The sequence below is a fragment of the Anolis sagrei genome, chromosome 1 (genome assembly GCF_037176765.1).
Source record: "Anolis sagrei isolate rAnoSag1 chromosome 1, rAnoSag1.mat, whole genome shotgun sequence".
Taxonomy (NCBI): domain Eukaryota; kingdom Metazoa; phylum Chordata; class Lepidosauria; order Squamata; family Dactyloidae; genus Anolis; species Anolis sagrei.
Window position 1 is genome coordinate 276,798,884 of NC_090021.1, and position 12,352 is coordinate 276,811,235.

The window sequence follows — 12,352 nt, forward strand, 5'->3', positions numbered from 1 at the left end:
CATATTTCAAAGTAAACTGTCTCATTTTTAAACTTTGCACACTGCATATCATAGTCTGAACTGAGACCAGCAGTGGATTACAATCAAAATGGGATAGAAAAAAGATAAAAAGAATGAACTAAAATGCATGTTTGTGAAGTCTTCATAAGCTAAAATATCAAAAACCCAAAACTGCTTGCACAGGTGGCTAAGATTGTGCCTTATAATAATTTAATGTACATAAACTTTGTTTTGTGCATTTAAAAAATGGGTATAAGATGTAGATGAAATGTAATTGGTGTTCAGACTTTGATCTCATCTCCAAGGTATCTCACTATGTACATGTATGCACAGGTATTCCAAAACAGGCATTCCAAAATCCCAAATATTTGTGGTCCAAAGTTTTTTGGATAAGTTACTTGACCTGTGCATACGTAATATTTGAACTAATAAGAATGCATTCCCATACTAATTAAACCGTTAACTCAAGGTATCACTGTAGTTGTCAAAATTAGAGTGGGCAACAAGTTAAACATGAGCCAATAATGTGGCAGCTAAAAAAGCCAATGGGATTTTGGCCCACATAAATAGTAGCGTCTAGAACCAGGGAAGTCATGCTACCCCTCTATTCTGTCTTGGCCAAACCACACCTGTTATACTGTGTCCAATTCTGGGCAACGCAATTGAAGGGCTGGAATGTATCCAGAGAAGGGTGACTGAAATAATCAAGGGTCTGGAGAACAAGCCCTATGAGGAGTGGCTTGAAGAGCTGGGCATGTTTAGAGAAGGCTGAGACATGATAGCCATGTATAAATATGTGAGAGGAAGTCATAGGGAGATGGGTGCAGGCTTGTTTTCTGCTGCCCTCAAGACAAGGACCTGAAACAATAGCTTCAAACTACAGGAAAGGAGATTCCACCTGAACATTTGGGAGAACTTTCTAACCGCAATAGCTGTTCAGCAGTGGAGCTCTCTGTCCCAGAGTGTGGTGAAGGCTCCTTCTTTGGAGACTTTTAAACAGACTCTGGGTGGCCATCAGCGGTGCTCTGAATGCAATTTTGCTGCTTCTTGGCAGGGGGTTGGACTGGATGGCCCATGTGGTTCCTTCCAACTCTATGATCCTAGAGTTTGCATTGGATTTGCATGATACAGTTATCTTACTGGTGTGCCAAAGTAAAAGGGGAAGCTGTACCTGGAACTTCTATTTGCGGGGCCTCATTTCAAATGTAATTGTTCGGGTTCAATGCTATGCAATCCTGGGATTTGTAGTTTGGTGAGGCACCAGACTTCTTTCACAGAGACCTTGTAAAACTCCAGCCTGCTACTCCATAGCAGGCATAGTAGGCTGTTAGGAATTATGGGAGTTGAAATCCAAAACACCTGGAGGGCCAAAATTTGCCCATGCCTGCTTCATAGCATTGAGCCAGGGCAGTGGATTCATTCTAAAGAAGGTTCAAAATGGATTCATTTTATAGCAGGCATGGACAAAGTTTGGCCCTCTTGGCGTGTTGGACTTCAACTCCAAAACACCCAGCTGTTTAATAATTTAAGCAGAGTTATTATTATGCGGGGAAGGGGCCTGAGGCTGTTAGGAATTGTGGGAATTGAACCCCAAAACACCTGGAGGGCCAAAGTTTGCCCACGTTTGCTCCATAGCATCGAGCCAAGGCAGTGGATTCATTCTATAGCAGGTTCAAGGTGGATTCACTCTCGTCCTCCTCCTCTGGCCCAGCAAACTTTGGCCCTCTGGGTGTTTTGGATTTCAACTCCAAAACATCCCGCTGTTTAATAATTTAAGGGGAATTATTATTAAGGAAGGGGCCTAAGGCTGTCAGGAATTGTGGGAGTTGAAGTCCAAAACATCTAGAGGACCAAAGTTTGCCTATGTCTGCTCCATAGCATCAAGCCAGGGAAGTGGATTTATTCTATACAAGGTACAAAGTGAATTCACTCTATAGAAGGCATGGGCAAACTTCGGCCTGCCGTGTGTTTTGGACTTCAACTCCAAAACACCCTGCTGTTTAATAATTTATTATTATTAAGCAGGGGGGGGGGAGGATGGGGCCTGAGGCTGTTAGGAATTGTGGAAGTTGAAGTCCAAAACACCTTACTCCATAGCATCAAGCCAGGGCAGTGGATTTATTATACAGCAGGTTCAAAGTGGATTCGCTCTATAGCAGACACAAACAAACTTTGGCCATCTGTGTATTTTGGACTTCCAACTCCAAAATGCCCAGCTGTTTAATAATTTAAGCAGAATTATTATTAAGTGGGGTAAAAGGATGGAGCCTGAGGCTGTTAGGAATTGTGGGAGTTGAAGTCCAAAACATCTGAAGGGTCAAAGTTTGCCTATGTTTGTTCCACAGCATCCAGTCAGGGCACTGGATTCACTCTATAGCAGGCATGGGCAAAGTTCATCCTTCCAGGTGTTTTGGACTTCAACTCCAAAACACCGAGCTGTTTAATAATTTAAGCAGATTATTAAGCGGAGGGAAAGCGGGGGGAGGGGGGGGGCTGAAGCTATTAGGAATTGAAATCCAAGACACCCGGAGAGAGGGCCCAAGTTTTCCCACGCCTATTCCATAGCATCGAGCCAGGGCAGTGGATTCATTAAACACTCCATAGCAGACACATGCAAACTTCAGCCCTACAGTTGTTTTGGACTTCAACTCCAAAACACCCTGCTGTTTAATAATTTAAGTGTTATTATTATTATGTGGGGGGAAAGGATGGGGCCTGAGGCTGTTAGGAATTGTGGGAAGTCCAAAACACCTAGAAGGCCAAAGTTTTGCTTATGTCTGTTCCATAACATCGAGTCAGGGCAGTGGATGGGCCCCCAGTGGCACAGTGGGTTAAAGCCCTGTGCCGGCAGGACTGAAGACCGACAGGTCGCAGGTTCGAATCCAGGGAGAGGCGGTTGAGCTCCCTCTATCAGCTCCAGCTCCTTATGTGGGGACATGAGAGAAGCCTCCCACAAGGATGATAAAACATCAAAATCATCCGGGCGTCCCCTGGGCAACGTCCTGCAGACGGCCAATTCTCTCACAACGGGACGCTCCTGACACTACAAAAGAAAAAAAAAAAGGGGGGGGGGGCAGTGGATTCACTCAATAGTAGGCATGGGCAAAGTTCATCATTCCAGGTGTTTTGGACTTCAACTCCAAAACACCCTGCTGTTTACTAATTTAAGCAGAATTATTATTACGCGGGGGGGGGGGGGGAAGGAGGGGGCCTGAGGCTGTTAGGAACTGTGGGAGCTGAAGTCCAAAACACCTGGAGGGCCAAGGTTTGCCTCTGCCTGTTCCATAGAATCGAGTCAGGACAGTGGATTCACTTGATAGCAGGCATGGGCAAACTTCAGCCCTCCAGGTGTTTTGGACTTCATCTCCAACCCAGCTATTTAATAATTTAAGCGGAATTATTATTAAGCCTGAGGCTGTTAGGAATTGTGGGAGCTGAAATCCAAAACACCTGGAGGGCCTAAGTTTGCCTCTGCCTATTCTATAGCAAAGGTTCCTCTTTCCCATGGCTGAAAGCTTTTGCTCCTCTGCCAGGAGGCCAGCAACTTTTTGAGAATTGAGAGGAGGGAAGCGCGTGAAGCCACGAAGCCAAAATAACTATAATAATGTAAAGGAGACTTGTGAGGGATCTGCAGAGGCGCGAAGCACTTCCTTTCTGCTTCTTTTTTTCTCCTGTCAGGCTCCTGCCACCTTTCCCTCCAAATCCCTCGCCTCAAGTCAGGCTCTCCTCTTTCCGAAGAAGGGGGCGAGCCTGGCTCGGGGCGAGGGATTTGGAGGGCAAGGTGGCGGGCGGGGGCCTGAGGCGAGGCTTCTCCTCCCGAGGCTGGGCCTGCTCGCCGCCTCCCTCCTTGCCTGCCTCCCTCCTCCTCCTCCCGGTTCGGGGGGTCCCCGGGCTCGGCCCCCGAACGCCCCTCTCTTCCGTTCGCCATGTCATTTCCTGTGCTAATAAGATGGTGGTCACGGCCGGGAGGGAGGGAGCCGCCGCCGCCGCCGCTTCCTCCCCTGCCTGCTCGCCCGGCCCGGCCCAGCCACTCGCCCCCCTCCTCCTCGTCCTTCTCCTCCTCGCCCGGGACTAGCGAGCCAGGCCGGGCCGGAGGAGGAGGAGGAGGGCGACGAGGCGGAGGCGGAGGGAGGCGGCGGGCGCGGGGAGCCCCCAGGCGCCGAGCCCGGGCCGAGGTGAGTCAGCCCCTTCGCTCGCCAAGGTGGCCACGGACACAGCCGAGGGGGGCGCCGCGAGGGGGAGAAAAGGGGGGGCGAAGGGGGCGCGAGGGAGGGCGCCGTGTGTGTGTGTGCAGATCGAGGGGGGTCCTTTGGTTTGGAAAGGGCGCGGCCAAGCAGGCAGGTAAGTAGCCGCCTTGGCTCCCTCTCGCTCTCTCTCTCTCCCCCTCCTCCTCCTCTTCTCCTTCTTCCTGAGGCGAGTGCTGAGCGCGGAACAACCCGGCCCCTTCCTCCCTTCTCCAATGCCTCCTCCCTTCTGGCGCTCTCTTTTCATCGCCCCCTTCCCTTCCTGAGTGGCGTCGCCGCGGACCAATGAAAGTGCGAGGAAGCTCCTCTCGGGGCGGGGCCGCCAGAGAAGGAGCCAATGGCTTTCGCGAAGGAAGGAGGGAGAAGGAACACGGTGGAGGGTGTTTGTGGGTCGCAGGGTTTCGAAGGGGCTTTTGGGGTTCCCGCGTCAAAGACACTCTGAGGCTTTTCTCTAAAGAGAGGAGCTCAGGAGGAGGCAGGGAAGGAGATCTCGAAGTCGCTTCCAAAGGGTGGACTGTGAAGGCTGGGGTCCCTTCCACACAGCTGAATGAAACCCCGCATTATCTGTTTTGAACTGGGATATAGGGCAATGTGGACTCAGTGCTCTTCCACACAGAGGCAGGGAAGAAGCTTCCAAAGGGTGGATTGTGATGGCAGGGGCCCCTTCCACACAGCTGAATAAAATGTCACATCTGTTTTGAACTGGGATATAGGGCAGTGTGGACTCAGAGACCTTCCACACAGCCCTATATACCAGAACATCAAGGCAGGAAAATCCCACATTATCAGAGTTTGGACTGAGAGCCCTTCCACACGGCCTTATATCCCAGAATATCAAAGCAGAGGATCTCACATCTGCTTTGAACTGGGCTATCTGAGTCCACACTCAGATAATGTGGGATTTTCAGCCTTGATATTCAGGGATATAGAGTTGTGAGAAGGGGCCCTCACATAACCGAGGTTAAAGCAGATATTGTGGGATTTTTTGCCTTGGTATTCTGGGATATAGGGCTGTGTGGAAGGGCCCTCAGATAACCCAGTTCAAAGTAGATATTGTGTGTTAATCTGTCTTGATATTCTGGGTTATATGGCTGTGTGGAAAGGCCCTGGGTGGATCATGGCTTTTTGCAAGGGTTCCTTGGGTGTTTTGGGCCTTTTTAGGAGGGAAAAGCAATGCTGGCTGTGCCACATTGTGCCTTGAACAATGTTTACACTCTTGAACATCTCTTATCTGAAATTTTTGGGGCCTTGAAGTGTTTTGGAGTTTGGATCTTGGGAATATGTGCATGCATGTATAGAATACGTGCCAACATAGTGTGGTTTGAGTATTGGAAACTTTAAAATGTTGGATCCTCAGCCATTCATGGAAGCACACAGAGGGCCCTTCCACACAACCATATAACCCAGAATATCTGCTTTGAACTGGAATATTTGGCATTGTGGACTCAGATAACCAAGTTCAAAGCAGATATTGTGGGATTTCCTGCCTTGATATTTTGGGTTATATGGCTGTGTGGAAGGGCCCTGGGTGACCTTGGGCAAGTCTCTCTCTCTCTCTCTCTCAGGGCCCTTCCAGACTGGCTCTATATCTCAGGATCTGAGCCCAGGTTTTCTGTTTATACCAGATTATCTGTCAGTGTGAACTCATATAATCTAGGTTAAAGCAGTAAACCTGGGATCAGATCCTGGGATATAGGGCCTGTCTGGAAGGGCCCTCAGGGTGCATTTAATGTAGTTTGACACCACTTGAACTGCCTTGGCTGAATACTAGGGGACGCTGGAAGTTGTAGTTTGGTGAGACACCAGCACTGGTTGGCAGAGAAGGCTAATGACATGGTCAAATGATAACTCCTGCGATTCCATAGCAATGAATGCCATATTCAGAGTGATGTTAAACTGTGTGAATTCTAGAGTGTGGATGCATAATTAGTCTCAGAGGGTGCGGAAAGCCAAACCCTTTGAACAGATTCTTCCAGGACAACTTTATGATAGGGTTGTCATAAGTCAGAAACGACTTGAAGGCATTGTTGTTGAAGTAACAACAATATAATGAAATAACTCAAGGATGAAACCAAAGCCTGAACATAAAATTTATTTATGTTTCATATACACCTTATACACGTAATCTGAAGGCAATTTTATATCCATTTTTTAAAAATAATGTGGTGCGTGAAACCAAGTGTGTATACATTGAACCATTAGAAAGCAAAAGTGTCACTATCAGCCACCCATATGGACAGATTTGAATTTTGGAGTATTTCAGATTCCAAAATTCTGGTTAAAGGATGCCCAATTTGTATTAATCTCCCATTATCTGCACACAACCTTGATACAAAAGTGGTGTTGCCTATCTATAATTTTCAGAAGAACTACAGCTTGGAATCTGATTTTTGATTTCGTTCTTTTTGCTATGTGAATAGCTGGACTGGAGTAGGCCAGCCTGGGGCTATCATATATGTACAGACAGTCCCCAGGTCACAAACAAGATAGCTTCTGTTGGTTTGTTGTTAAGTTGTTTGTAAGTTGGAATATGTATATATTTTTAAGTGTAACTCCAGCCTTTAGCTTTGGATAGCATAGGGAAGGGTTAACACCCCTGTGGTGCTTGTTTTGCTGCCTGTGCCCCTGTTCAGAAGATTTCACCTCACTTTCTGTCCCTGTGATAATCGGATTTTGAAAAAAAAAATAGCTTGTTGTGGAAACATGAATTGGAGATAAATCTTCAGTGGATACACCTTTTCCCCATGATAACTCTTTCAGGGGTGAATGTATCTTCTGAGGAGTAGACTTTTCTCACTTCCTGTTGTCTCATCCCCGTTGTTTTGTAAGTCAGATGTTTGTAACAGGGGGTCTGCCTGTATTGATGTAGTCCGGTGTGTGCCGGACTACAAACAGCTTGTTTGACGCAAGAAGTGATGACCACTTTTGGATGAAATATCTTATGGGTGGAACTGAAACCTTAAAAGAGTTGTGTGACTTGCAGATCAGCTGTTTGAAATGAAGGTGGTCCTCAACTATCTCTGACTGCCTCTGTTCTGGATTGTGAACAGAACAACCTAAAGAATTGCAGAATTATAGAATGACAACAACCATGGGAGGGTCGTGAGGTTTTTTTTTCCATTTTTTTTCCTCTTAATTTCCCTATTCTTTTTCTGAAATCAATGAACACATATGTCATACTGAAGCTTCAAAGAAAAGTACTTTCATATGGTTGAAACATGAGTTTCATAAGGTGCAAAAATAATGTGCACTGATTTTTGGAACAGCCCCAGATTATGACTGTGGATGGTGTGATTTTAATAGTGATTATAATGTGTATATGTTTTAATGTGCTTTAAAACTCAAATTTTAAATTTTTAAATTTTTAACTTAAATGTATTTAATTGTTGTTCTCTAAAGGCATCAAATAGTTGTCATTTGTAAAGCCACCTTGAGTCCCCTTCAGGGTTGAGAAAGATGTGATATAAATAGAGTAAAAAAATAAATAAATTGTGTTAGGCAGGGAATGCTCAGAGATGGTTAGTTATTGCCTACCTTATAACATCCAGCACCTTATATTACCTGGTAGTCTCCACTCGAAGTTGTAACCGCTTTGAGTCCCCCTCGGGGTGAGAAAAGCGGTATATAAATACTGTAAATAAATAAATAACCAAGCCTCACCCTGGATAACTTCCAATATCAGAAGGCATCTAGTGTCTTCAGAGTATTGGAAATGAAGAGGAGGTAAATGCAAAACTATCCCTGTTTTCAGACTACCCTATCTGGTGGCAGAGCTGCCATTGCCGCATCAATTTTGCACCCACAATCATTGCCCTGGACACAGTTGACTAGACAGCTACTGCTTCTGGTAAATTAACCCCTCCACCATCCTAACCCTTAAAAGTTAACAGATTTGAGGGTGAAAATCATTCTCTTAAGATTAGTTTCTGTTTTTAAGTAGATCTCAAACATAATTTTCAAATTACTTTGTCTGCTTTAGCCCCAGGATCCACAAATATTCTTTCTCTTACTTTTACAAGTAAAATAAAAACCAGTCCTATGCTCCCTTGAATTGTATTCCTTGCCCATGGGAAAGATTAGATTTTCCCTTCCTAGGATATAGAAAGATTCCAAATCAAATTGGGAAATGTGACCTTAGATCCCTTTGCCCTATTTCACTGGAAAGACATGTGGCTCTTTACTGTTATTGGAATGGAAGGACTAAGGTGTGATTTGGAAGAAATAGCTCAAGGTTATGTTTCTTTTAGACTACTCATGATAGTGGACTAAAGTAGGGATGAGAAGAGCATGGTCCTCAACTCATTTTTGTTGCCCTGCACATCTTCTAGACACAGCTTCTTAACCCTTTTCCACTCCTGACCTCTTTCCACTCAAGAAATGTTTAAATGCTCTAGGTATATCTATAAAATAGGTATATAAATCAAACATTTACTGATAAGTCAGTATTTGCAGGACTTCCTTAACAGGCTGTTCTTCCTTTTTATGAAATACAGCTGAAGCATCTTCTTCAGAGTACAGTCCAAGATTATGCAGTGGCTGTGTAAGGATTCAAACTGTGGTCTCCAGAGTTGTAGTTCAGTGCTCAAACCACTACATCATGTTGTCTTCTGGACTCCCAATTGAAAAACAATACTAGAGATATTTCCTGAAAACCTCCCAAATCATCCAAAATGAGTCTGATTGTGCTGTTTTGTTCCATAAAAGCATTCCACCCCAAAACCCCAAATTTCTGAAAAATCAAAGCTGGAAATGATGTCCCAGTGCTCCCAGACTGCCCATAACATATCAATGCAATCCACTGGAGAAATGTGAGGATGGAAATATTGACCCGAGGGACTGGCTCTTATCCCCAGCATGTCTGTTTACTTTCTGACCCAGTGAAAACAAGTAACTTATCCCAGTTAGTATAGAATTTATTTCTAATCTAAAAAATGTGTGGTGTTGAATCTTGAAGAGTTTTGCTTTTTTTACTTGATCATGGGGTATAGATATACTTAACTGGAATATAGGCTTACTACAGTTAGTCTTTTCATGTATTGCTTAGCAAAATCTGCAAAATAGCGTATTATCATAGCCTTAGTGATTGGGGTTGGAGATATATATGACTCTGATGGGACTACAAGTTAGTTGTTGGAGTGCTTATGTTATTAGAATAGGGTTTTGTTTGCTTGTGTATTGCATATCTTCAAAGTTATCAAGTAAACTAGTGTATCCAAGTTTGCATTGATATGGTAACCATAATTTTATGTGGTTATTTGATCATTTTATTTTATTTTCCAAACATGTAATTTTTGAAGAAACATTTATTTGTTCATGTATCTTTCTAGGAGATTTAACTTGAGTTGTAGAAATGAATATGCTAGTCTCTTGGTGTTCTTAGTTCAAATAAAATAAATAATTATGCCATAATATACTCTCTACTATTTCAACTTATTTGTACTGTAGAATGAAAACATCTTTGAACTTTTAAAAACTTTTTGATTTGTTTTTTTAAAATTGATTTCTTGTCTGCAGAACCATAAACAGAAACCTTTAAGAAATAGATGGTAGGTTTATTTATCGTGTCATCAGCAACCATTGTATTACAATTCTAACAGAGCAAAACAAACACAGAGACTAAAAAGAAAAAGAAAAAAAAGAAGGAAAAAAAACCACACAGATTTTGTAAATTTGATATTTGGTTAAATGTCCTTTGACCAGTATCTGGCCACTTGAAGTGCCTCTGGGGTTGCCGCAAGAAGGTCCTCCATCGTGCATGTGGCAGGGCTCAGGGTGCATTGCAGCAGGTGGTCAGTGGTTTGTTCTTCGCACTCGCATGCCGAGGATTCCACCCTGTAGCCCCATTTCTTAAGATTGGCTCTGCATCTCGTGGTGCCAGAGCGCAATCTGTTCAGTGCCTTCCAAGTCGCCCAGTCTTCTGAGTGCCCAGGGGGGAGTCTCTCATCTGGTATCACCCATGAATTGAGGTGCTGGGTTTGGGCCTGCCACTTTTGGACTCTCGCTTGCTGTGGTGTTCCAGCGAGTGTCTCTGTAGATCTAAGAAAACTATATCTTGATTTAAGTCGTTGACGTGCTGGCTGATACCCAAACAGGGGATGAGCTGGAGATGTCTCTGCCTTGGTCCTTTCACTATTGGCTGCTACTTCCCGGCGGATGTCAGGTGGTGCAATACCGGCTAAGCAGTGTAATTTCTCCAGTGGTGTGGGGCGCAGACACCCCGTGATAATGCGGCATGTCTCATTAAGAGCCACATCCACTGTTTTAGTGTGATGAGATGTGTTCCACACTGGGCATGCATACTCAGCAGCAGAGTAGCATAGCGCAAGGGCAGATGTCTTCACTGTGTCTGGTTGTGATCCCCAGGTTGTGCCAGTCAGCTTTCGTATGATGTTGTTTCTAGCGCCCACTTTTTGTTTGATGTTCAGGCAGTGCTTCTTGTAGGTCAGAGCACGGTCCAAAGTGACTCCCAGGTATTTGGGTGCGCTGCAATGCTCCAGTGGGATTCCTTCCCAGGTAATCCTCAGAGCTCGGGATGCTTGTCTGTTCTTAAGGTGAAAGGCGCATGTCTGTGTTTTAGATGGATTAGGGATCAGCTGGTTTTCCCTGTAATAGGCAGTAAGAGCACCTAGAGCTTCGGAGAGCTTCTGTTCTACCATCTCAAAGCTCCCTGCTTGAGCAGTAATGGTACGATCATCAGCATGGATGAAACTCTCTGTCCCTTCTGGCAGTGGCTGGTCATTTGTGTAGATGTTGAACATGGATGGAGCAAGCACGCTCCCCTGAGGCAGGCCGTTCTTCTGTTTCCGCCATCTGCTTCTCTGGCCCTGGAACTCAACAAAAAAGCTCCTGTTTTGTAGCAGGTTTCCTATGAGGCGGGTGAGGTGGTAGTCCTTTGTGATATTATACATTTTTCTCAGGAGGAGGCGGTGGTTCACAGTATCATAGGCTGCTGACAAGTTTATGAAGACAGCTCCTGTGATCTGCTGCCTTTCAAAGCCATCTTCTATGTGCTGGGTCAGGTTCAGCACTTGCGATGTGCAGCTTTTGCCTTTTCTGAAGCCAGCTTGCTGTGGGATCAGCCAGGGGTCTATATTTTCCATAATTCTATGCAAAATAAGTCTCTCCAGAACTTTGTAGAGGTGGCACAACAGGGAGATTGGTCTGTAGCTTTTTGGATCATTATGGTCTTTGCCTGGCTTCAAGATGGCGATGACTCTTGCTTTCCTCCAGATTTTGGGGATCTGACAGGATGCAGTGCAGTTGTTCATCAGCTCCAGCAACCAGAAACCAGAGATGGTAGGTAAAGTCATGTCTATAATTAGTGGCTGGCATTAATACTGTTGACAATCTGAGCCTCAATAGTCTCATTGAATCAATGCAACTTCCATATACAGGAAATCCCTGAGTTACAAATATCAGACTTACAAATGACTCAGAGTTAAGAACAGGAGAGAAATCTACCCCTAGGAAGGGAAATTCACCCCTGAAAGAGTTAACATGGGAAAAAGGTATCTCAGCCGAATCTTTATCACCAATCTTTGTTCCCACAACAAGCCAAAATTTTCAAAATCCAATTATCACAGGGACTGAAAGTGAGGTAAAGTCTTCTGAACAGAGGCACAGACAGTGAAACAAACACTCCAGGGGTGTTAACCCTTTCCTGTGCTATCCAACGCTACAAGGTATATTTGTTTGGCTGGAATTACACTTAAACAATGTACTGTTCTGAGTTATATAAAAATTTAACTTAAGAACAGACCTACAGAAGCTATCTTGTTCATAATTTGAGGACTGCCTATATGTTGGATTACTATTTAGTAGCTGATGCTTTTGGTCTGTTCTAGATAGGATAAACAATAGCATTCATACCTAGCTGTTATGAAAATTCTTATTTAGTGGATTTAGTGTATCCAGGTTTTTTTAGAGTATTATCTACAGCGCAAGCTGGGTTTTTTTTAAGTCTTCTCACTCTCTGGATAGAACCAACCTAGTATATTTTTCTAAGAATTGTATTCTCTGGGAATTGTCTACAAAATCATATTTTCTCAGCCTTTTTAATTGTTTGCTTTTTGCTGAAGAGCCACCCAGCTGGTGCAGAAAAAAATAAA

General features: G+C 44.4%; 1 protein-coding gene across 2 annotated transcripts in view; it reads left to right on the forward strand.

Moving 5' to 3' along the window:
* The first annotated feature begins 3,915 nt into the window (after positions 1-3,915).
* PRDM11 (PR/SET domain 11) overlaps positions 3,916-12,352 on the forward strand; it is a 54,999-nt gene continuing 46,562 nt past the window's right edge. The window contains exon 1 of one of the 2 annotated variants that reach the window (XM_060764192.2): positions 3,916-4,175. In XM_060764192.2, coding sequence (XP_060620175.2) covers positions 3,927-4,175 — 249 coding nt within the window. In that variant the 5' untranslated portion in view covers positions 3,916-3,926. The remainder of the gene's footprint in view (positions 4,176-12,352) is intronic. The other variant, XM_060764199.2, reaches the window with a different exon arrangement.